This window comes from Hemitrygon akajei, chromosome 7 (genome assembly GCF_048418815.1).
Source record: "Hemitrygon akajei chromosome 7, sHemAka1.3, whole genome shotgun sequence".
Lineage (NCBI taxonomy): Eukaryota > Metazoa > Chordata > Chondrichthyes > Myliobatiformes > Dasyatidae > Hemitrygon > Hemitrygon akajei.
Window position 1 is genome coordinate 141143540 of NC_133130.1, and position 26353 is coordinate 141169892.

Here is a 26353-nt window from a genome sequence, read left to right on the forward strand (position 1 = left end):
TAGCCAGAATGAGAGTTTAATCTATAGATTGTTATACCAGTTTATGAAACACCATACAATTTAAAGGAACAATTCTCTATTGAGCTCCAAACAGAACATAATTTTTAGTGTTTGTTTTATTAAAACAGAGGATTCCACTTCATTCATTCACAGGGTTTCACATACAGATTGTACTCCTAAGGCATGTACCCACAGAAGGGTCAAGTTCAGGAAGGCACCTGGGCAACCATTACACAGTACATTAACATGCCAGTCACATGATTTACTGACAAAATCTTCATACTCATTCATTTTTACAATCCCTGAGGTTCTGTATATTGAAATAATCACAGATCGTTTGCAAGATCAAATACCTGCAGTCTTTCAGTTTTTTTTATTTCCATTCTTTTCTCCCATTCTTGCCCCTCTTATCAGTTCAAATACTTTCGAAAAATACTATATTTGATGGGTTAACGGGGCTTAATATACGTTTTTCCGGAGGGGCTAGTGACTTAAGCTGCCATTCTCGACGATGATGTCACCAGAACCTTCTCACCTGCAGTCTTTCAGACATCGCAACGCACACAAAATGCTGGAGCAGCTCAGCAGGTCAGGCAGCATCTATGAAAATGAGTAAAAAGTTGACGTTTCAGGCTGAGACCCCTCGTCAGTACCTGCTGAGAAACGTCGACTGTTTACTCATTTCCACAGATGCTGCCAGGCCTGCTGAGTTCCTCCAGCATTTGGTGTGTGTGTTGTTTTGGATTTCTAGCATCTGCAGATTTTCTTGTGTCTGTGGGCTTTCAGACATCATTCTCTTGGCTCTTTTATATTTTCTTTCAGTCGGATTCACTCCAAAACATGATGCAAAGATCCGATAGGTGCCAAACATCTGTGAAAATATACCTTTGGTGAACACAAACGTTCCAGCTTATAAGTTGTCCCTCTCACGGTCAGACAGAGGATCAGATAGACATTGGAGCAGGTTGAGGGTGAGTGGAAGAGCAGACTAATATTTCTTCAAAGCCCAGTATGTTCTGTGCTCAGGAGGAGCAGCATCAAATGTCCTTCAGCCAGCTCAGGATTTGTGGCACGTAGTACGTGATGATGATGTCAGCACCTGCAAAATCCGTACAGAAGAAACCACATATCAGAGGGAAAGCTGCGTCCGTGCACACTTCCAGTGGACAAAGAGGGTGGGGTACCAATGGGACCATCTTTGGGTGAATGACCAGCAAATATACAGTAGAACCAGCGTAGCTTAATATGGACTTGCATTTAATTACGCACCAACACTTCAAGAACGTTCAGAGAAGTCTCCACAGAGCCCCTTAACCAAGGCCAACCTCTCCCCTCAAACACCCAAGTTAAGGCAGCTCCCTACAGACCGCCAAAATCCAGGGCTGCACTGCTCCATAGACAACCCATTCCAGGTGCAGCACAGAACACGTCACCTGGGGCAGTCCCCAGTGAAAACCAATAGGAGGCTGTTCCTATCAGGGCTTTCTACTGAATGCAGGTGGCTAATACCCAACATCAGCAGGGCCAATCAATACAGACCGCTCCTCTACAGACCTCCAGATTGGTTCCCCTTCAATTCACATCGGAAAATCCCTGATTGTAGCTATACCTGACAAGTCACGCACCATAACAACCTGGAACTTCTGGACTGGGATGATCCTTAATGCAACGCTCTGACTAGAATGGCCTCCACAACAATGGAACACACGCAAAATGCTTGGGGAACTCAGCAAGCCAGGCAGCATCTATGGAAAAGAGTACACAGTCGAGGTTTCGGGCCGAGACCCGTCCGTCATCAGGACTGGAAAGAAACAGAAGACTTCTCTTTCTTTCCAGTTGTGAAGAAGACTCGTTTACTCTTTTCCACAGAAAAGCCTGGCCTGCTGAGTTCCCCTAACATTTTGTGTGTGTTGCTTTGGATTTCCAGCACCTGCAGACTTGCTCGTGTTTGGAGTCCACAACAATAGTCCACTGCACCAGTCCCTAGAAACCAGCCAAGGCGATAAGAGTGAAATGCTGTGGTCACCCGTCTTGTAAAGACACTGTCCAGAGGAAGGCAATTATAATTGATAAGGGTGACCAACTTACGTCTTTGCACTGTTGGTGCAAAACAACGAATTTCACATCATACAGGACAGTAGTAACAACCTGATTGTGTTTTTGTGCTTTCAGTCAGCAACCACATCAAAGGAAGAAGTAGAATGGGGTGAATAGAGTTGGTTAACAATGGGGAACAGTGACTAGTGGTGCAATGCTAGGGCACACCATCTGTCAAGGTGGGCAGGTGAGCTTTGAGAAGGATACAGAGTGACTGGTGTGAAGTTGAGGTAGAGTTGGTGTAGATAGATACACTGAACGGGCAAGCAGATAGTGAGAGATTGAAAGATGTTGATGCACAGGGGGACTTCAGTGTGTCAGTTCATGGACCAAAATATTTTGTTTCAAGTCGAAGACTTTTCTCTCATATTTAAAACTAACTTGCTTTCTCTTGCTTTCCCAGTTTAGGGGGGCTCAGACCTGTAAGCCTGACTCGTGTTTCTGTTCCCACTGGTGTTTCCAGCACTTTATTTTTTGTTTCAGATTTACAGCCGCTGCGATCCTCTGATTTTCAGTTCAGCACAAATGCAACTGGGCCGAGCCCTGTGGTTACAATGGCAGATCAAAGGTTGGGGAGTCACTGGCACTCCAAAGCCTTTCACAAGGCAGAAGAGAACACTGCCACCTTGCCTGCACGGGAGCAACTCAACAACCATCCTGGACAAGGGCAGCTGGTGCACTGAACCATGCCCACGGTGACACCCACAAAGCACCACCCCGATCTGGAAATACATGCACGCCCTTCCTTGTTGTTGGTTCTAAATCCAGAACTCTGTGCAACAGTGTCACGGGGACCCCTTTGTCAGATGGACCAAAATCATGGCAACAGCTCACTGCCACTCTTCTGGGGGTGGGCAATAAACGCAGGCAACTTCCTGCCCCTTAAATGACTAAGAAAAACACCCCAGTGGGGTGGCCTCCCACAGAAGATGGCCACACCCAGGGTCAACCATAGTGAAACACTCGTCCCTTGTTCCTTGGGGAAATCCAATGTTTGCTTCCTCCCCTGCCCTAGCCACATCATTCACCAAGTCTCTTCCCAAACCCCAGGACCATATCCCTGCTCCCCTCCTGGGGTAAACACCCACAGAATTCTCCACAGCAATATAAAGAGATTGAAAAGCTGCCCGGTGGGGATGGAGTGAGAGAGTAGCTTGAGTATCCAAAAGCCTTGCGCGTGTGATCGGGAAGAGGGCAGAGCTGCCCTGGCTCCTGATCTAGGTATAATTTCTCAGGCTATGGTGCAGTTTGATACACACTTGGCAAATCTCAATTTCAGAAATCTGTCTGGGAGTGTCTTCTTTCCAAATCACGTCCGCAAACCTGGGTCGTGAAATTGCCTTCAGTGGTGGGTGTGGGCAGATTGGCCTTGTGTGTGTGTGATGATCTCATATCTACATAACATGTCACCACTGTTGTCCAAGTTCTCAGACAGAGTGACTGCTTTTCCTTGTCAGAGACACTAGACCGTGATCCAGCAGCATCTGGTGCCTTCAGAGAGGGGACTAGAGATCTCAGGGCCAGACAACTTTGATTTTGCGCTGGAAAGCTGGTCTGGCGTTGTCTATAGAAACGGTGCAGTTGGAACACCTCTGCCATCAGATTTCTGAACGGTTCATTAATTCGCTACCTCGCCATTCCTCCTTTGCACAATTTAGTTATTTTTAAAATCATAGTTTATATAAATTTTTAATGTCTTGAACCGTACTGCTGCCACAAAGTAACAACCTCCGGGAAGTATGAGTGATTTTGAACCTGATTTCTGATTGTCCTTTTTAAAGAGCTACAGGTAATTAAAAAAACACTCATTTCCAGTACAACCACAAGCAGCCAAGTGGCCTCCTGCATCACAAGTGATAATGTGGTTCATCGAATACCCAGTCCCTCACACGCCTCAGCAGACACCGAGCTTTCTCTCTCTAATGCCCTAGTTCACACATTGATGCAGAATAGAGAAGGGGACTGCCCCACTACTGAAATGCTCCTTGTAAACTCACAACATGGTCAGCTCCAGCAGCACAGGGGTAGAAGTGGTATCTGACCTGCATCCCAGGATTATCAAAGACAGGCTATTCTTGGGTATAATGGCTTCATCGTGATCACCGGTTGGTGCACGACGTGCTGATGCATTGCTGGGATCCTGCCTGGTGCCGGGTGCGAGACAATGGAAGAAGTGCTTAGTTAGGTGAAGAGTACTACCTGCCCTCCTGAAGCTGGTCAGCGCCTCCATCACGGCTGTCTTGAGATTAAATGCTCCAGCTTGGGCACCATGCCACAGCATTGCAAACTCTCCGGAGACATGGTAAATTGCTAGTGGGTGACAGGGGTACTGAAGGTAAGGTAGGAGGGAGAACAAGTGAGTGAGTGTTAGAGAGAAAATGAACAAATCATTGACAAGCATTGCTTAGTTCAAACCAAAGTTACATTCTAATACAAACTGCTATCAATCAAACGTTACATTCTAATACAATCTGCTATCTTCCCTCAGACTTTGTTTCACTAAGTTTCTGCTTTCTGCAGGCAACACATAGGCGATCCAAATGGGCATGGGCTTCACTCATCACCAGCGACAATTCCCGAGTGCGAAGCTGGAACAAGTGGAAACAGTCGATGGGAACCTGGAATGAAAGTTGTGATGAATCTTCACTGTAATGGGGTGAACGAGCTGATACGACAGCCTACCTTTAAACCTCCCTCCATTGCTCCCTCAACAGAGAGGAGAGGACTGTTCTGCACTAATAGGCCGACACACAAGATCTCTCCATCGACACAGACACTTAGATCAAATTCAGGTCTGCACACCTTATTCTGACTCTCAGTCATAAAGGGCTCACTGGGTGCAGCCACCCTCAGCTGCTTTCTTTTTGCACAAGATTGCTCCCCCCTCCCCTCCACCTCTTAGAGGGAACCTGAACCCACTTACTTTGTTCTTCACCTCTCGGACCATGTCCAGGTAAGGCATACCGGGCTTGACCATCAGCATGTCCGCGCCCTCACGCACATCACGGTCCTGCAGCAAGGTGGCAAACAGTGTCACTACAAGTTATCCATTTACACGGAGCCAAAGAGACAAAGCAGCAGTCACGTTCGCGACTATCAGCGGGCATTTGCTGTGTACAACCTCCTGACTCTGACAGTAACAAAAGAACATGTCTGAGTCTGCGCCAGAGATTACCGAGTCTCCCTTTCTCTTCACCATCTACACCTCGGACTTCAACTACTGCACAGAGTCTTGCCATCTTCAGAAGTTTTCTGATGACTCTGCCATAATTGGATGCATCAGCAAGGGAGATGAGGCAAAGTACAGGGCTACGGTGGGAAACTTTGTCACATGGTGTGAGCAGAATCATCTGCAGCTTAATGTGAAAAAGACTAAAGAGCTGGTGGTGGACCTGAGGAGGGCTAAGGCACCGGTGACCCCTGTTTCCATCCAAGGGGTCAGTGTGGACATGGTGGAGGATTACAAATACCTGGGTGTACGAATTGACAATAAACTGGACTGGTCAAAGAACACTGAGGCTGTCTACAAGAAGGGTCAGAGCCATCTCTACTTCCTGAGGAAACTGAGGTCCTTTAACATCTGCTGGACGATGCTGAGGATGTTCTACGAGTCTGTGGTGGCCAGTGCTATCATGTTTGCTGTTGTGTGCTGGGGCAGCAGGCTGAGGGTAGCAGACACCAAAAGAATCAACAAACTCATTCGTAAGGCCAGTGATGTTGTGGGGGTGGAACTGGACTCTCTGACGGTGGTGTCTGAAAAGAGGATGCTGTCCAAGTTGCATGCCATCTTGGTCAATGTCTCCCATCCACTCCATAACGTACTGGTTAGGCACAGGAGTACATTCAGCCAGAGACTCATTCCACCGAGATGAAACACTGAGCATCATAGGAAGTCATTCCTGCCTGTGGCCATCAAACTTTACAACTCCTCCCTCGGAGTGTCAGACACCCTGAGCCAACAGGCTGGTCCTGGACTTATTTCCACTTGGCATAATTAGCTTATTATTATTTAATTACTTATGGTTTCATATTGCTATATTTCTTCACTATTCTTGGTTGGTGCGACTGTAACGAAACCCAATTTCCCTCGGGATCAATAAAGTATGTCCGTCTGTCTGTATAATAAAGCGGATTCTCAATCTCACAATGTGTCCCCTTGTGCCTTTGTTGCTTATTGTTTTCCTGCACTGTACTTTCTGTCTAACACCGTTATTATTTTACCTTGTACTACCTTGCATTGTTGTAATGAATTGATCTGCACGGACAGTATTGCAAGGCAAGTTTTTCTGCTGTGCCTTGCTACATGTGACAATAATAAATCAATTTACAACTCGAATCTGCCAGAGAGCACCAGACAATCAGAGCTGCCCTAAAAGACACATTGGGCTGCTTGTCAACTCAACTCATCATCATGGTCTTTCCATGACCAGGACTGTTCTTGGCAAACTTTTCTGCACAAATGGTTTGTCATTGTCTTCTTCTGGGCAGTGTCTTTACAAGACGGGTGAGCCCATCCATTATCAATACTCTTCAGGGATTGCCTGCTTGGCATCATCGTCACATAACCAGGACTTGAGATAGGCACCAGCTGCTCGTACGACCTGATCCCATGGCTTCACGTGACCCTGATCGGGGAGCTGAGCAGGTGTTACACCTTGCCCAAGGGTGACCTATAGGGTAGCAGAGCGAAGAAGCGCCTTACACCTCCTTTGGCAGAGACGTATCTCCACCCCCACCAACTACATTTGTGCAAGGGAATAGTTAACTCACACCACATGGCAGCACAGTTCCTTCACCGGGGAAGGAGATAACCTGCAGCTGACACCCAAGCATACTACTGTACTCTGCAGTTAACTGTGACTGAGACTGGCATGGCTGCGGTTTACTGCCCAACCTGAACTTGTTGCGCTTGCGGCTCAGCAGGGAGTCCCAGCATGCTGGCTGCAGGCTTCGACTTACCACAGCTCGGATAGCGAGTCCCCTGGCACCCGGAGGCAGCTGGTAGCACTTGCGATCTCCGAAAGCTGGCTTTGACTGGGCAGCGTCTCTGATGGGGAAGGACATGAATCACACAACCACCAGTTCCAACGTGCACAAAGGGCCCATGTTCCCTTATCCTTTTTAATACATCCAGCTTACTTCACCCTCCACTCCCCCCCCAGAACACGTTTCCCGCAGTCCACGCGATGGTGTAAGGTATTTTAAAAACAAGAATAGCCGGCACTGGGAGTTCGGGCAGCAGCTGAGCCAACATTCCTCACCTCACAGCTGCTGCTCGGTCTGCAGGGAGATTACTGCATTTTCTACTTTAGTTTCAGATTTGCAGAGTCTGCAGAATTTCTGCTCCAATTCCTCCTCAATTAGATCTTTGAACTGGCACCATCCACCGTTACACTCGTTTGCTCACCCTAAACACACAGGCTTTGCTGTGTCGACACAGTTACCCACAGCACCAAGAAAAAGGACAGGGACAGGTTGGTGCTGAGTGGGAAGATGTATCCATACTTTTTGAGGAGGGTGGAGTATGGTTGGTGCAAGTGGGGGGATTGCCGATGCCTCTGCTACTGATTGTATGTGGGAGGGGGTACACTGGGGTTCTGATGCTTCTCACATTCATTCTTTGGGGCTTTTTGTTCTGTGGCTGTCTGTGAAGAGTAAGAAATTCAGGCTGCATACTGTATACGGTCTCTTGATATTAAAATGAAGAATGTGACTGATCAATCCTGTGCCAGTCAGTGAACTCACCGGAAAGGTCCATAAAAACAGGAAGCAAACTTTGCACTGTAGCTCATCACTGAAACCTGGTGGAAAGATTAAACTCAGGTTGAAGATCTGACAAAATTCAAGTACATTTTATTTCAAACTCCCATCACCTAATTCCCAGCCCTCCCCCCCCCAATATAAAATCTCCACATCCCAGTCGCTGCTTTCCCGTATCACCAGTGCAGGAAGGTCGCACCCTCAATTTGTGCGGAACAATGTTCTTGTTTGGAATTGTCGAAGGGGTGTGTGTGCTAGGCCGAGTGTGAGAATGGGGACAAACTAACAGGAAGTGCAGTCTCCAGTCACTGAGTTAACTACAGTGGCAGGTCAACAGTGCAAGCTGTTGCTTGTAAGGTGCAGCTCGGAGAGGTGAGCCCCATGAATCACCTGGCGACAGGCTGAGAACCCATGGTCAACTAGGTGATGAGTCTTGTACCTCACCTCAATACGAGAGAGAATGCGGATACTGGAAGTCTGGAGCATCACACAAAAAACGGAGGAACTCAGTGGGTAAGGCAGAACGAATGGAGGGAAACGGACAGTTGATGTTTCAGGTTAAGAAATGCTGACGGTTCGTTCCCCCTTACAGGTGCTGTCTAACCCGCTAACCAGCAGGATGTGTGTTGTATCTCATCGACAGGTGGAGAGAGGAATCAACATTTCAAATCAATCAGTTTATACTCTAATGTTTGAATACTGCAAAAAAAAACAACTGCAGGAGGAAGTCAGTGGATCAGGTAACAACTGTAGAAGGAAATGAACAGACAGCATTTCTAGTTCAGAATCTTCATTTTCCACTTGAAACACTGACTGTCTACTTCCCTCAAGAGATGCTGTCTGACCCAGAGTTCCTCCACAGTGTTTGTTTTTATTCCAGACTCCAGCATCTGTGATTTCATCTGAAGACTGTACCACCAGGAGAGAACTCTCAGAATGAATGAACAATTCAGGAAATACCCAGTATTTCTGATGAAGGCCCTTCAACCTGTTTTTCCTTCCATAGATGCTGCCTCAGCTACTGAGTGTTTCCAGTATTGACTACTTTTAGATCAGCTTTCCTGCACTGATTTTCATTGATAACTCTACACCAAGCTCGGAGCTGGCTCCGAAGTAAAAGAGCTTTACCTTGTTTCCCAGATCATTGGAGACAAGAGCCTGCTTTATGGATCCAACTCTGCCATCCATCATATCCGAGGGAGCTACAATGTGGCATCCTGAAACGAGAGTGGCCATCAGTTCTTAGTGACCCCTCGGGCACTTGGCAAAAAAGTTTTCCACGCATCTAGGAATTTCTCTGCTGCCTCCCCCACCCTCCCACAAGTTTACTCTAACAGACAAAGGAATTCTTTCTGAGCATCGTGGTGAAATAACATAAAGTGCTCAAAGCTGCCTGAGCACTGAAGACGGAATGGAATGTACATCAGGTCGGTGGATTAAACTCTGATCCAAGTTCCTTCTATGAATTAACATGACTTTTGCTGACTACACATCTCTGAGCAACAGTTTATTTAACACATTCTATAAATGATAGAACTGAGTACAATCATTTTATTCCCATTGAAAATTGGATTAAGGCGGTCCAATTTCATTACATTCACTTATCCAGGCTGGGTGAATTCATGCCTGGCCCCGAGGACACTGTGCCAGCCTCCTGTAAGAACTGGGAGACTTTTGGTCTCAAGTTGCCAGGGGTCAAGACACGATTCAAGATGGATAAATCCTAATGCAAGAGGTAGAACTGAAATTCCATGAACTGGTTGGATTGCTACAGGTGGACCTTTCATCTTCCTGTAACTCCCAACCATTCTCTGTACAGTTTAAAGTTAAAGATATAATTGCCAAACCCTTTTAACTGAATTACCAAATAACCAGATAATTTGGATGACTAATGTCAGAGTAGATTTCACACCCTGACAAGCAGTAATCTCCCTTACAAGTTCAGTCCTAAATCTCCCATTGGTAATGTCTCAGAATTCACAATCTGTCACACACTATTTTTCTATAAGATAACCCATGGGGAGGGGAGCAAGTTCTGAAACCCCCCTTATCTTCTCTAATATGCTCTTTAAAACTTCCCCCTGCACCTGGTTCTAATATCTCAATGCTTTTGTTGTCATATTGTGTTTGATCACATTCCAATGGTGTTTCAGCTCGTGCTGGTATTAGTGTCCCTTCCAGTAACGTCCCCACCCCACCCCAAGTTACTGGAAACATATGGCAGGTCAAGGCGTCTTTTTCAATACAAGGGAGAGCTTCTTCCCCGAGGCCAGTGAATCTTCGTAATTCTTTACCCACGACAGCTGAACTGCTGTGATTAAGTAAATTCAGGGCTGAGATAGATTTTTGGTTAACTGGCAGAGAAAGGAAAAATAGGTAATTTTCAGGTTGGCAGATTGTAATAAGGACTGGAACATCAATTATTTACCATAATTTAGACAAATGTACAAGGTTTCACATGATACAGAGTTAGGTAACAAAGACAAGCATAAGGATACAGAACATGAACAAATTAAGTGGGGAAAGCAATGTCAGATTTTGTATAACAGAGAAAATGTGAAGTTATCTATTCGATGAAAAAAATAAAGAAGTATGTCATTGAAATACTGAGAGAAGAGAAGGCTGGTGTTCAGAAAGAGCAGCATAAAGGGTCAGGTGCAGAGCAACTCACAAAATGGTGGAGGAACTGCTGAGTGGAGTTACTCTGGACTTCCGCCATCCCAGTATCTGTTATGTCTCCATTGATGTGCAGAGACAGCAGATTATTAGGGAGGAACATAACACTTTGACAGGAACTCTGGTGCAGGGTTCCCGACTGACCACCCCTGGGATCCTCTGGGATATAGCTGCTGTCAAGGCAGAACAGGAAAGGTCACGGTTGATCCCTGGGATGAGAGGATTGTTTTAGGGTGAAGGGCTGATCTAACATGCTTTGGAATTTTGAAGAAAACGAAGGGGAGTTGGAAGGGTAGATGCTGTGAGAGTGTTTTCCTCACTGGGGTCCTGGAACTTAGGACACAGTCTCATAGACAAAATTGGCTACTCATCTTGGCAATACGGGAGAATTTCTTCTTGGAGGTCAGTAAACCTTAGGAATTTGCTACCCCAGACGGTGGCTGAGACTAAGTACATTCAAGGCTGGGGCTGACTTTTGGGTTGCAGATGAATGAGGGATAATGGAGGGGAACGCAGAGATGTGGCCAACTATCAGATCAGTCGCAATCAGTAGAACAGACTTGAAGGGCTGAATGGCCTCCTGCTCCCATTGCTTATGCTCGTATATCAGGCAGCATCTGTCAACTGAGAACAACCATTAAATGTCAGAAATGTTTCATCAGACCACATTGTTCTGATGAAACATTATTTGTAACTCAGTCAGGGATTTCAGACTAAGATTACTGTTTGTTGAGCAGCTGTGACTGCACAGAATTAACCACAAAGTAAATGACTTGTACCCTCAAAACCAATCTCACCACCTCACTGGGTCAACCCTCTGCAAGGTCACTTTGCATTCTGACTGAACACCACTGCACGCTGGGTTACACAGTCAATCTTGGACTGCTACTGGATTAAAACTGAACAACAATAGAAGACGTTTCCAGGTCCCCTTGACCCATCAGCCTTTGTCACTTTAAATTTATAGCTTTTGGAAAAGTTACAGCTCCTGACTTTTGTGCTCACCTGCCTTGGCGTAAGCCAGTGCCACCTCCGCCAGCCTATGGCAGCTGGCTTCATTGTTCAACGTCCCATCCTCTCGGAGGATCCCTAGAAAGAGAAGACCAAAAGCCATTATCCCCTGGCATTGTGCCCTTTATCTCCATTTCCAGAAACGTATCCCTCAACAGCTGGCTGCCAATGGTGTGAGGGAGAGCACCACTGAGGCACCAGGAACCTCGTGGAAGGAGACGATCACAGTTGTGCCTATCACAGGTGGTCCCTGACCCCAGTGCCTCTCAGCACTGTCTCGGAGCCCGATACCCCTACCCCAGCACTGTCTCGGAGCCCGATACCCCTACCCCAGCACTGTCTCGGAGCCCGATACCCCTACCCCAGCACTGTCTCAGAGCCCGATACCCCTACCCCAGCACTGTCTCGGAGCCCGATACCCCTACCCCAGCACATCAGCCAAGATTAATTATCAGCATCAGAGCACCGCGGGCAAGACCAGCATTTATTGCCCATGCCTAACTGCCCTGAAAGGAAAACGGTGAGGCCGCTACTTGACCTGGATGATACACCCGTGCCCATCGCTGGGATGGACATTCCAGGATTTACACCCAGCGATAATTCAGGAGCTGTGAAATATCTCCAGGGCAAATGGATGTTCCGTGGTAGGCACGGATTTGATGGGCTGCAGGGCCAGTTTCTACACTGTGATCTCAATGACGGCGTGCGAATTGGAGGAACCTGCAGGTGCTGGCGCTCGCTTGACTTGCTACCCTTCTTGGAGGCAGGGGCTCCCTGTTTGGGATGCCCCAGGCAAGTTAGCTGCAATGCATTTTGTGGGTGGGGTGGTGGAGGAATAAACATTTAGGCCAAATGAACACTGCCAATCAACGCAGGTCACTTTATCCAGGATGGCATCAAGCTTCTTGACAGGTGTTGGCACTGCAATCATCGAGGAAAGCGGAGAGTCTTCCACGACACACCTTTCAGATTATGGAAAGGCGTTGGGATGTCAGGAGGGGGAGTCACTCGCTGCAGGGTACCAGCCCCTGACCTACACTTACTGCTAAGATAACCATGTGGCTGGTCTAGTTGGCTTCCGGTCAATGGATGTTGATGGCGAGTTTCTCAGTAATGGTACTGCCATCGAGAGTCAAGGGGCGGTGATTAGATTCCTTGTTAGAGACAGACATTGCCTGATATCTTGTAAAGATCCAGTGGAAGTTCTGGATCTGAGTTGGGTCTCTTCCTCCTCAAAACATTTCAACTCACCACTCTGGCTGTCACTCACATGTGGTTTGGCTCAGACACAGTTCCAACTCCGCTTATTGGAGTCGGACTGACACATCCTGTGCGTTATGACCGGTTGCGTTGTGGTCTGGTATGGCAATTTAAAAGTGCATGAACATAAAAAGCTGCAGAGAACACAGTGTTTTCCGGTTAATTAGGACACATCGGGGACCAGTACGTTTTGGCCCAAATAAGCAGTTGCTCCAATTAGCTGAAATATCATGGAAATAGTTAAAAAGGTATAAAAAAAATCAAGCTACCATTTAAAAGAGTAACAAATTATGTATTTAAATGAAATGCGCAATAAATCAGAACACTACCAAAGCTACTACAGTACTATAAAACTGTGTATTAGTTTCTAATAGTTACCAACAGAGAAATTCTGCTGCGTAAGGGGTGTCCATGAAGGGGCTTGTCCAGTCCATTCTGTCCAGTCCAAACTCACCTTTGTTTCTCACCGGACACCCACCTCTCACCCGTGGCTCCAAGCGGCTGTTTGCTTGTGACGGCGCCCCCCCCCCCCCCCCCCCCACTGCACCACTTCAACAGGCGGGTTAAACTGGGTGAGGGCAGCCAGCTGATCTCATACCCCGGTGAGACAGGGACACACCTGTCCTAGCATCTGAAGTCAGCTCTGGCAGACTGGGCGAATGAGATCCACCAACCAGGAAGGCAGTTCCACGATGCTCTGTGGAGAGTGAGGGGCAAGACAAGGCACAGAAGGAGTCATGGTCGTCCACCGTAACCAAGGAAGACCTCAGTTTGGGATGACTACATTTACCACTGGACCTGGACTTCCAAGGTTGAGAGAGTGGAAATGCCCCAGTGCAATGGCCTTTCCACTTTAACAACTTCTCCACACAGGTTTCACTGTCATCGGATAAGATGGACAGCCAAAGTGCTGCTGTATTCTTTTGATTGATGGTAAGTGATCTATATTAGTGCAGACACCTAGCACAGACAATGGACTGCCTTCATACAATGCTTTCAACGATTGCATCCTTCAAAATCTTCATTTTCAGATGATTGTCGATACCTTCAAATTCTCCATAGCTCCTAACTTGTTGAAGAAGTGAAATCATTTTCTTTTCACTCTTGGCCGTTTTTGGCATCTCCAAGCCCGAATGCTTGAAACCGCAGTGAGAAAAACAGTTCTGAATTGTCTTACTGCTTATTTATCAATAACTCTCAGTGACTAAAATCACTGCTTTTTTGAACACAAATGCACACAACTGCCACAATTTAAGAATTATTTGCTCTAAGCACAGTGTAGTGTCTAACAGCCACACAAGTCCACACGACTGACACTAGCTAGAAACCATTTGGCAATAGTCCCAATTAAGCGGCATAGTGTCCAAAATAAACGAAGAGAATCCTGGCTATTTTCTCGATGAACTTTTATTCTTTAAGAGTTATTCCAAATCAGCAGCTGCCCTGATGAACTGATTGACCAATTAACCGGAATCCATTGTAGTTCACTCAGCCCAATACATCGAGGCAAACTGCTCCCCGCTATTGGGAGTATCTACAGGAGGCACTGCAGAAGGCAAAATATCTATCCCCAAAGATCCCACCATCTGGGCCGTGCCATCTTCTCACAGCTGCCATCAGGAAGAATGTCAGGACCCCGGAGACACACAACACAATTCAGGAACAGCTACTTCCCTTCAATCAGTCAGTTCTTGAACCAACTGACACAAGCCTAACCACTACAAGTTTAGCACTGCCATGACCACTTGGATCACTCTGCACTAAAGTGAGATTTGCTTTTTATTGTTCTAATGGTGTTCTTTCTTGTGAAATGTGCACATAGTTTATATGTAATTACATTTTTGTTATGATGCTACATACCGTGATGCTGCTGCACCTGGGCACGCATTACCTGTGTACAGGACAATACTCGACCTTAACTTTGTTACTAAGAATCAGAGAGGTGGAGGGGTCTGAGAAAGGAACCCCAACTGTTTACTCACCGCAGTGCCCGTGAAAGGTGTACGGACAGAGGCAGACATCACATGCAATCACCAGACCTGGGAATGCGCTGCGCAGCTTTTTAACAGCCAGGATGGCTGGGGTCTCCTCCTGGTCTGCTCCAGACCCTCTTTCATCCTGTCCAGGAAACACAGCTCAGTAAAAGGCAGCGGTGGCATTCACCAGTGACCAGCTTCAGTCTGTTGTTATCACCTGATGGAAAACTTAAACAATGTAGAATACACTTGCAGCCATGTTCAGTGAAGCTCCCTCTATACTGTCCCGTCATTTACTCCTGGGATAGGAGCAGTACAGTTATGTTGAGAACAAAGTTCCCTCTACACTGTCCCATCGTTTACTCCTGGGATAGGAGCAGTACCGTTATGTTGAGAACAAAGTTCCCTCTACACTGTCCCATCGTTTACTCCTGGGATAGGAGCAGTACAGTTATGTTGAGAACAAAGTTCCCTCTACACTGTCCCATCGTTTACTCCTGGGATAGGAGCAGTACCGTTATGTTGAGAACAAAACTCCCTCTACACTGTCCCGTAGTTTACTTCCAGGACAGGGAGAGCACAGGCTGAGATGGGATACAACTCTCTCTGTACAATCTCTGAGACAGGGACAGCACAGGCTAAACAAAGACAGATTATATTTTCTCCAGACTCCCGCAAAGTGCGCTGTAATACGTCAGTGAAACAGATTGTGAGCACCGAGGAGAATGTAGCAGGCAGGCGATTAAAATGAAAAGCTATGTTGTGCCAAAATCACACTGAGCCCAGCTTTAGACCACCAGCCAATGATCTGGTGGCTGCCTCAGGAAGTGACCGAGGTAACCAGCCATCAGGTGACAGCACGTGAGAAAGATCACTCGGAACAGAGTCTTCATCTGACATCTTCTATCCAAAACCTCCCTGCAGCAAAATCAATTCTCCTTCATCAGTAAGTTATGACAGATTCCTTGTGAAACCTTTCAGAAAATTCGAACAATCAATTTATGTGAAGATCTCAATGCCTAGCCAATGCTTGAGGAAGAGATAGTCTGTCTCCCTGCTCTTCCTGGGTTGCTTCACCAGCGGCTGACTGGCGATGAAGATACCTGGGACGCCCAAGGGCTGAGGGCAAGTCACCTAACCCTGACTTTGGAATAACCGTGGCTGGGTCTAAACTGTGAAACTCCGTCCCCAGCAGCACTGTAATTCACCAGCAGGACTGCAGTGATCCAAGGAGGCGCCTCAATTAGGGACATGCAATAAATACTGGCCTTGCAAGCGATACCCAGATCCCTAAAACTACACGTTAAAAAGAAGAATGATGAAGAGTGTAAAGACAGAGCCTGACTCCTGGAAAGGAAGCTCACGCTTGGTGAAATGGTACTTTGAATCCTACCTTGGCAAGTTTAGTTGGAACACCAAAGATCAACACACAAGCCAGACCCTGGTCAACGAGGGGTCGCAGCATCCCTTCCAGCTTATTGACACCATACCTGGAGAGGCAGACAAGACAAACAGCCTCTGGTTACACCACGTCGTTACCGTACAACCATCACACCCCAGGGAAAATGATGGAGGAAGCTGTGCAGTGTACCTGACCTGCCTGCTGTCTGAAACGTTATAATGACCAAAAGCACAAGGCAACCCGGTTTTCCACTTTCCCCTTGAGAGATTCACACACACGCACTGTACTGAGGTGCAGGGTCAGGGAGCTAGGCACGTCAGGTGTGGCGCGGCACAATAGCGCAGAGGTTAGCGCAACTCGTTACAGCACCAGTGATCGCAGTTCAATTCTCGCTGTTGTCTGCAAGAAGTTTGTACATTCTCCCTGTAACCGTACGGGTTTCCTCCAACATTTCAAAGACAAACAGGCTGTGGAACACAGACCATAAGGCCAAGCCTGCCCACCATTTAATATCATGGCTGTTCTGTGCTGGTCTCAACTGTGCCATTTCTCCCTATTCTGTCCGATGCTTATCTCACCTCACTTTTAAATGACTGTCCTCTTATTCTGTTTAAAACTCTCACAGTAGTGAAAACATCCCAATGTTCACCCCATCAGGTCTCCTATCAGTTTAAAAAATGTCTCCCGTCATCCGTCTAAACGCCAAGGAATACAGGCTCCAAAGAAACAAGTCGTCCTTGCTCATACTGTCTCAGCCTCAATTCCATGTCCCATCTGTCAATTCTCTCCCAAAAACACCGAGGTAGCCTGATCTCATAACTGTAACTCTCCACCTGAACCTACTCCACTCCTTCTCCTGCATTCTCACCAAAATTACGTGCAGAGTCCCAAATGTGGGTGGAACCAGTACTTTACACATGACCCCGAACCTTTTGCACTCTGTGGCTTGGTTAATTAAACCAATGCCCTCTGAACTAACTTACCTGACTATCCTGTGACCTGTGTCTCCAGGATCCCCTCACTCCTCACTCCCACTCTACTTGGAAACCACTGTTTTTTTTAAAAATAATACTTTTTAATAAGATTTGTACTTTTTAAATAATCTCATGTATCTTTCACACTCACTGGCAGAAAGTGGTATAGCAGCTAAACGGTTTATCACCTTTCTCATCTTTCATTGGCCAAGTACTAGCCCGTTACCCACATGATGTAATTGCTTTAATTATGTAGCCTATTAACTAGTTTACTCCTATCTGAGGAACTTCTTATCTTATCTATAAAAGTGACTGATTTTTCCATTGCACCATCTTTGTTCCTTTTGTTTTCACATTCGTTCTACCTCAACATCGTTTCTCAGCTCTTTAGTTTGCTTAGTATCTGTATGTTTGTTTGTACTCTAAAATAAACGATCATTAGAATTACGCCTGCTCCCCATTTTTGACTCCTGGAAGAACCCTAACAGAGATCCAACAGCCCTATTGCAATGTCTCACACTTCAGCAAACGGAGTTCCATTTTCCACTCCTGTGCCCCTTCACTAGTCTGTCAATATCTTGCTGCAGCCCAGAACTTATCACTGTCAACCACACTGGCCAGTCTGGTTTCATCAGCAAAGTTCTTCATCACACCATTCCATGCACGTGGAAGATCTTGATATGTACTGCAGGAACAGAGCCTGTGGCACTCCACTGCACACAGCCTTCGATTCACTATAATTCCCATCTGCCATACCCTTCCTTTCCTCACAACGGAGCAAACTGTTGCTGGAAACTGCAGGGTGGAGGATTCTGCCAGAAACGGGGCCATCCAGGAACTGTGTAAAATCAGAGTTAATTTTGTAGCTCAGTTCGGAATAGCAGAAATACTTAAAACATTTTTATTAAATATATTTACATAATAAGCTTCCTTGCTGCAGATTTCAGTTTATCTCTCACACCAGACTGGTGAACTAATCCAAGCATTTTTAATTTTGGACAAAGGTCAGTTTGCCAGGCCTTGAGCTCTGTGTAATGGGACCGTTATCACACTGGGAGTGAACCACATGTACAACCTAGAGTCGCGCAGCTCGATAAGACTGCTCGGCCACAAGGTTTCTTTGTCTGAGGGGAAGGACAGACTACTGCTTCAGCGTCCACGCCTCTGTGCGGAGAGAGACAAACCGGGAACCCCCCCCCACCCTCAGTGCTCTATCAGCCTCCACACAGGCAGGCACTTCAGCTGATGGGGCGGGTGTGGTGGAGAATCTTCAATCTGCTGCTTAGTTTCCTCAACAATGTGACTAAACGTGTTGTTAATTCATTTGTTTTATATAAAACTACCTACAGCAGCAATTCCTGATTCCCTCCTAATTCGTGTCACTACCATGGGTAAAGATCGCCCAGCTGCCTGGGAGAGACCGTGTGCAAAGGGGAGCCGCCTCTATTCACATATGTGGGGGCTGCATTTTAGCCCCACTCTCCTCATCTCTGGTCATCCAGTACGGAGGGGGGCAGATGCCCCAACAAGCCTGCTCCTGGGGCAGGCTAAGACAGCTATCCGTGGATCGTTGAGACGGGCAGTGGAGGGCTCCACCAGGGGTGACTGCCTGATAATGTTCAGGGGGCAAGTCGGTGCCCAGGTAGCTGTGGAAAAAGAACATGCCTCCATGGTTAACAGAGGTATTTCATCACAGGGGATAAATGCTGTCCTCACTGAGGATGAGAATGTGCTAGCTTAGTCTGTGCTAGTCATGATTTGTCTGCTTTTTGCTTGCAATGTGATTGTACAATCGTACTGTCAGGGTTTCAATTTAAAACAAATGCATTTTTTGTAATAGTGGCCGTCTCTCTTAAAACAAACAAATTAACATCACATTTATTCACAGCAAGGATGCAAATCCCAACGTTGTCCAGTTCGTGAAAAGTGCCACTGTGCCGAGCCAACGCAACTGATTAGAACATAAATGGCAAATGGAATGCCCTGATGACGGGTCTCGGACTGAAGCGGCGACTGATTATTCCTTCCCAAAGACGCTGCCTGACCTGCTGAGTTCCTCCAGCATTCTGTGTGTGTGTGTGTGTGTGAGTGTGTGAGAAGTGCAACATCTGCCTTTAAAGCTAGAAAGCTGGAATAGAAAGTGAGTGAGGTTTAGTTATAGCGGTACAAAGACGGGGACTGACACGTCTGGAGCTCTCTGGGCACCGAACATTAGAGAATACACGGGCCTCAAAATGAGGGCAGCACAGATTCACCAAAATGCTGAAAGTGCTCCCCATGTTAAAATGTGACAAGTTTCTGAAAATACGCGAAATAGACATCTATTGTTTGGAATAACATAAAATACTGAATAATTCCAGCATTTTTAAACGAATCAACAAGGGGGGGACAGACAGAAACTTTATCCTCTAATAAAGGTTTGTAAAGAAAGACTGACGGAACTTTCGGAGACAACACTGAGAAGGTCCGAAAGCCAGGCAGAGGATGAAACACCGCACGTGCTCACAGCCACTGACCCAAGCCTGATGGGTACTTGCTAGACAAGGGTACTCAAGAGGCATAGAGACAAGGTGAGTGAATGTAGCTGGAAATCCCACCTTACTGAACATCAGAACATGTTCAATAGGTACATTTAATGTCAGAGAAGTGTACACAATATACATCCTGAAACTCTGTTTCACGTTGGAGAGTCTGAAGGAATACGTCGTGCTGAGTGGCTGGAGTGGTAGTGAAGTCAGGACTCGTTCTGTCAGTTCCTCAAACCCGGCTCTACTCCTGACCAAAATTCTGTCAATCTTCACAGCTTTTGGAGGGCAGAGAATCCCAAGATTCAGCCCCCCTTTTAGAGAAGAAATTTCTCCACATTTCTATCTGAAATTTCTCCACATTTCTATCTGAAATTTCTCCACATTTCTATCTGAAATTGCCCACATCTTTTTTTTTAACAAAACTACACCTGTGATTCCAGATACCCCCATGAGATGGGGGGTGGGGGCAGCTTTTTCTGAGCACCGATCCTGCTAATTCTCCTCAGAATCTTCCCCGTTTCAATAGATCGCCCTTCTTTCCCCTAAACCCCGATGAGTACAGTTCCAAGCTGCCGAGCTTTTCTTTGGAACTCAAACCATTCATTTTAGGAGCAGACTTTGTGAACCACCTCTCCAATGCTTGGATGCTTTCCCTTCATAAATAAGGTGACCGAAACCACCAGCAGTGCTCCAGGTGGACCCTGCAGTACCCGTGAGTTCCTCAGTCCCATTACAATCATCCTAGATGCAGGGCCACTACTAAACAGCTGTTTCAAACCATTGCTGGCAGTTTTGTTAGTTGTTCAGACGTGTGGCTACAAACATGCAGGATGACAGGGCATTGCGTCTGGAGGGGACGGGCAGTTTAAAGTACTGAACAAGAGAAAGAAAGGAGAAAGTGGCCTCACTATATGAGAGAGAAAGAGCTTCACCTTCCCTACCCATTTTCTTGCAAAGAAATATTAATAATTTCCATCATCTGAATAGGCAGAGAAACACAAGCCGGGTCCTCCTGGCTTATAAATGCCCGACTTACAGACAGCCTGATGAACGGGTGTGGGTGAGACCGGTGGGATGGACACTGGATGCAGGCCCCAACACGGCCAATAAACCTGCCACTTGCAACTTAGCTTACGGGCGCACTTCAGACCCGTGAAACAGTCCTTGGGAAGGGAGCCCTGCTGTAACCCAGGGCCGGCCTGCACTGACTGTGCAAAGATCAGTGAGGGAGAGTCCTCCTCCCTGTTTCTTCCTCTTCTCCTCCCCTTCCCATTACCGTACTAGGTCCCTCTTCTTCCTCACTCCTGTCTACTCCTCCTCCCTCGCCCTCTCTTCTGCCCAGCTACCTGCAGCGACTTGTCATCGGGCTTGCCTACCTGGCGATCCCTGGGAGGCTCGCGATAGGCTCCACGGCGTCAGCATCGTCACTGAAAGAGCAGAGAGAAGGTGTCAGCTCCGCGGTTCTGAGGGCAACAAATCCCGTCCTGGGTCTCAGCGCCCTTCACCTCCCAGTCCCGATCGTGTTATCGAAGGAACAGCAGTACCAGTCAAACACTGGTCTGGATATTTATCGCGCCCTCCATTTTAGGTTAAGTACAAAATTCCCTCACGGGATGACGCTCCCCTCCACCAGCACTTACGTTACGAAGATGGGGTAGATGAGGTTGCTTGCGGTGAAGGTGCTGGCACAAGTCTGCCAGGCTCGGAGCAGGGGATGTGAGTAGCCACTGTGCAAGAGCGATTCTGTCTGCATCGTCCTTTCCCTGGCGGGCGCTCAGAGACCTAAAACGCAGCAGAGCAGGGAGGAAGTTCTCAGGAACTCGAACAGTTGAACGTTTCAACTAAAAATTCAGGGAGGGTATCTTGTCTTTGAGTTCCAGCCTGGACTGCAATGAAACTCCACCTCTCAGATCACACCCACATCCTCCCCCTCCCCCACCCACATATTCCCACCTCCTCTGCAGACGAACACTGGGTCAGAACGGATCTAGACACCCCAGGGAGAGGGGAGGGTCACCCTCTGGACAGCGATACATTAAAGGGGCTGCTACTTCTAATTCTAATACTTCCCCAGATCTGTGGATTCAAATACCACCACTAAAAGATCTTATCACCAACGGACAGGCAGCAAAACAAAAAGTACAATTGTAAAACGGGGACACAAGACTGCAGATGCCGGAAATCTGGAGCAGCTGCACACAAAATTCTTGAGGAACTCCGCAGGTTTGGAAGCGCTCACAGAGGGAAATGAAGAGTTATCATTTTGGGCAGAGAGCCTTGATCAGGACTGGAAAGAACGAGGACAGAGACCATAATAAAAAAGTTGGGGTTGGCAGGGGTGGAGGATCCCAAGCTGTCGGGTGATAGGCGAGTCCAGGGGAGGAGGTGAAGGTAGGTAGGTGGGGTTGATGAGAGGAGCTGGGGGCGTGAAAGGTGGAATGTGGCGGCAGAATAAAGGGAAGGAAGTGGGGAACCAGAGGGAGGAAGGTGAAGGGGTGAAGGTGAAGGTGAAGGGCTGTTCCACAGGGACACTGGTGTTGGATGAATCAAAGGTGGGGATGAGTCAGTTTACGGGACACAGGGCACCTCATCGAGTGGTACCTCAGCATCAGCCTCTCACTCAATGCCAGTAAAACTAAAGATCTGATTGCTGACTCGAGGAAGGTAAAGAAGGGTGAACATATATCAGTCTGCAACTGGTGGATCGCGTTGGGGAGGGTCAGCAGCTTGAAAGTCCTGGGCATTAACATAGTGTATGGACGCAATCAATGGCTTTATGTTCCTGGGTATTAACATAACGGATGGATGCCCGTAAGGAAGGCGTACCAGCATTTTTACTTTCTTAGAATGTTGAGGGGGTTCGGCACATCAAAATCCTACAGGGGTATCCTGACTGGCTGCACCTTGGTCTGGTACGGCAGTTTGAGGGTGCAGGAATGCAAGCTGCAGGGAGAAGTGCCTTCGCCCCAGTACATCCCTCTCTACCGCTGAAGCAGCTACCTGAGGCACTGCCTCAAGGGGGCAACATCTGCCATCAAAGACCCCCACTATCCAGGAGCCATACCGTCTTCTCACAGGTATCACGGCGAGGAGGTACAGAAGCCTCAAGTCCTACACCAGCAGGCTCAAGAACAGCTACTTGGGCAGACAAACCCTGACTCAGTTGCCCTACCCTGCAGATATTAGCATCACTGCTGATTATACAGCAATTAATTACATCAATGTACTCAGCCCTCTATTGTACGCAACAGCTGATTGTAACGTCAGTACAGTTCAACACCGGCTACAGACAGGGAAACATTAGCTACTGTCTGCTACTTGGTTCCCAAACACCTTTACTACAACTGCAATGTTTCAACTCTCTATTCCTAGTATCTGTCCTAACTCTGTATAGGTCAAAATGCAGTTAGCTTCAATGGTAACCCACTGTCTGTGTATTCTAGCTATGCTTTCAATACTCACTGCCTGTGAATTACTGTACATAGCTTCCATTTCTGTATCAAAACCCAACTGGTTACGGTTTCACAAACTGCTTCAGCTGAATATTGGTCACTTGGCAGTTAAATTTGTTTTTGGCTTTTTAGTTAAAGGTTGTACCAGCTCTCCATTGGATGAATCGTAGTTTATCTGTACCAGCTCCCTAGTTCCCACACTTCAGTACAATTTCAGCATCAACACCTACTGACCATACCATAGTTACAGCAACTTAGTAACTCACGGCTGGTAACTTTGCAGTTAACAGTTTCCATGCCAACATCCAATTTGTTAAGAGTACTAATTTATTATTGACCATTTGGTGGTTATAATATCTGTTTCAGCTCAGCACAAATACATCAATTATAGTTTCTGTGGGAGAGTTTAACCCAGATAAATGTGAGGTGTCGCACCTTGGTTGGGCCAATGCAAGGAGGACGTACACTGTTAAGGGAAAGATCCTTAACAGTGTTGTTGAGCAGAGAGATCCTGGGATCGAAGTTCACAGTTCTTTGAAAGTGGCTACACAGGTCAAAAAGGTGGTTAAGGTGGCTTATGGAATGCTTGCTTTTATTAGTCAAGGCAGTGAGGTCAAAAGTCGGGGGGTTATGTTGCAACTTCATAAAACTCCGGTTGGGCCACATCTGGAGTATTGCATACAGTTCTGGTCACCCCGCTATAGGAAGGATGTTGAGGCTTTGGAGAGGGTGCAGAAGAGGTTTACCAGGATACTGCCTCGTTTAAAGGGCACGTGCTATTATGAGTGGCTGGATAAACTTGGGTTGCTTTCTCTGGAGCACCGGAGGCTGAGGGGAGATCTGGTATAAGTTTATAAGGCTATCAGAGGCACAGATAGTGTGGACAGGGAGTATCTGTTACAAGGGCTGAAATGTCTAATGCCAGAGGACATGCATTGAAGGTGAGATGGGGTGGGTTCAAGGGAGGATATGAGGGGTAAGTTTTCTTTTTACTCAGAGAGTGGTGGGCGCCTGGAATGCACTGCCTGGTATGGTGGTAGAGGCAAATACATTAGAGGCTCTTGAGAGACATTTGTATAGGCACATGGATGTGAGGAAGATGGAGGAATATAGACATTGTGTAGGTAGGAGGGATTAGTGTTTGGGTGTTTTTGATTTGTCTATTAGCTGGCTCAGCACAACATTGTGGGCTGAATGGCCTGTTCCTGTGCTGTACTGCTCTATCCACTGGTTACACTAGACCCATTACCCATTCGTTGCAGGTACAAAACCAACTTTTTACCGGCCGCACTGCAATCGCAATATTTGTTTCACTCCCCATTGCTAACCCAGCAGCATCACTTCCGGCACTAAGCCCTGTTACTTTCTGTGCAGGTGCCCCACTGGTTATAGTGCAGCTACGTTTCCCGTAAGAGAAACTGCAACCAGTTTCCATACAAACTCACTAAGTAAGTTACAGCATCTGTAGCAGCCCCCTGTTGGTTGCATTCGGATTACCGAAACCCCGACTGGTAACACTGCAGTGATGTGGTCGCACTGTGCCACTTCCCAGCCAATCTGTAATTGCCACCCCCCCCCCCCCCCCATTTAGCAGAGATCAAGCTGCAGTGCAGTGGGGTATCAGCCGAGGTTGTCCATGTATAGGGATCACCACCACCAGGTAACAATGGGCTTTTTTGTTGGCCTGAGGTCCTGAACTCAAACACCCTTCTTCCTCAGCTGCTAAAAGGAGAGCTGGTGCACTGAAGGTGATGGTGATTTCCATCGTTGACGCCTGCCTTCATTCGTTCACGTTAAAGAGAATATTCCCCCATGTCTGATCTTTATCTATTGTAGTTACGAAACCACGCTTGTTGAGAGAGTCACAAAAAAGAAACAACTAATTTGTTATTCTTTTACCTGGAACTATACCTGTGTCCTAATTCCATCCAGATCGCCTACTCCAAACAGCCAGCTCATAAACATTGTGAATTGCTAAATAACGACAGTTAATGCATTGATTGTTTGGATTAGGTCATTTGACACATTAAAATCTACCGGCAGGATAAACAGATCTACATCAATTAATTATCCCACTCTCAAGCCCAGAAACACTTCTCCTCTGTCACCTCCTCTTTACTCAGGTCTACCCAGGTCAGCCTACACATACCCAATCGTTCACATTAACTTCCCTAGTTTCTTTCCCCTTGCTGACCTGCTCAGATGACACGACTGCCTCGTCCACTCGTCCCTCCCCACTGATCTCCCTCCTGGCACTTATCCTTGCAAGCGGAACAAGTGCTTCACCTGCCCCAACACCTCCTCCCTTCACTCATCCATCGCTTCCAACCTGCTCACTTCATCCTCACCTCTCCCGTCTGCTCTCCCCATCTCCTTTTATTTTTGTTGCATTCACTCATCAACTCCCAGCCTCTATTACTATTGCCGCCTTTCTCTCCCCCTTTTATCTCGACCTACCTAGCTCTTTCCACATCTCTTCCTCTCACCTCGTTAAACTGGCTTTTACCCTCTATTCATTCAGTCCCAATGAAGGATCTTGACCCGAAACAGTTTCCCCCACAGACGCTGCTCAATCCAGTTCGTACTTGGCTCAAGATTCCAGCATGTGCGGTCCTGACTCCCGAAACAATAATTTTTCTTTCCGTACATGTTGTCTGACCCGCACCCCATCCCCGACCGCTTGCAGCATTTTCTGTTGCCAGTTCAGAATCAACTGACTCTCTCACACACCTTCCGTATCTAAGCGATTACCACACAGCAAATACATCGCCAACCATGAAGTTCAGTACCCTAACACAACTGGCACAAACTATCTTCAGAAAAGAGTAAATAATTACAACTACTCCTTACCTCTGCGCCTGATTTCAACGAGGAGAAACCCCCACATAACCCGGAAGCAAAGGCAAACCCCGCCCATGGCCTTTCCTGATTGGTTGTAATTCCTACGTCAAGGGGAGGCTGTTCACAGCCCGTGGGCAAGAGCGGAGATGGTGGCACGTGATTGGCCAACCTTTGGACAACATCCAATCGGTGACAAGGATGTGTGTGAGGCGGGACCCGTGTTAGTGACATACGGTATACATGGTCAAGGACAGGGGAGGGGGTCGCGAATAGTTTGGAAAACTCCTAGTTCCTTCAAAGCTAGGCTTTCCAAACACAAGAGGGGAATTGAAAGTTATTGTCTACCTTCCGACTGATAAAACATCGCCAAAGGCGC

General features: G+C 47.1%; 1 protein-coding gene across 2 annotated transcripts; it reads right to left on the bottom strand.

Moving 5' to 3' along the window:
* On the bottom strand, positions 1-26056 carry alad (aminolevulinate dehydratase). Of its 2 annotated transcripts, XM_073052143.1 has the most exons (13): positions 25987-26008; positions 25036-25110; positions 21325-21466; positions 21061-21111; positions 16174-16270; positions 14787-14922; positions 11539-11622; positions 8986-9074; positions 7843-7898; positions 7057-7144; positions 5021-5107; positions 4297-4426; positions 1-1099 (listed from the first exon to the last, which is right to left on the bottom strand). In XM_073052143.1, exons 3-13 carry the CDS (start codon positions 21435-21437, stop codon positions 1038-1040), a joined length of 993 nt encoding a protein of 330 aa, XP_072908244.1. In that variant the 5' UTR covers positions 21438-21466; positions 25036-25110; positions 25987-26008; the 3' UTR covers positions 1-1037. The 2 variants fall into 2 exon arrangements, with proteins under 2 accessions (XP_072908244.1, XP_072908243.1); XM_073052142.1 differs by lacking the exon at positions 25036-25110 and having other exon boundaries at positions 25987-26056.
* Positions 26057-26353: the final 297 nt, after the last annotated feature.

Bases quoted from the DNA above. Each gene is read 5' to 3' on its own strand.
- alad (XM_073052142.1), bottom strand. From the start codon at position 21,437: ATGCAGACAGAATCGCTCTTGCACAGTGGCTACTCACATCCCCTGCTC. The intron at 14,923-16,173 runs GTAGGATTCAAA...TTTCCTGGACAG, and splicing joins TTCCAACTAAACTTGCCAAG to GATGAAAGAGGGTCTGGAGC. The intron at 9,075-11,538 runs GTGAGCACAAAA...CTCTCGTTTCAG, and splicing joins ACTGGCTTACGCCAAGGCAG to GATGCCACATTGTAGCTCCC.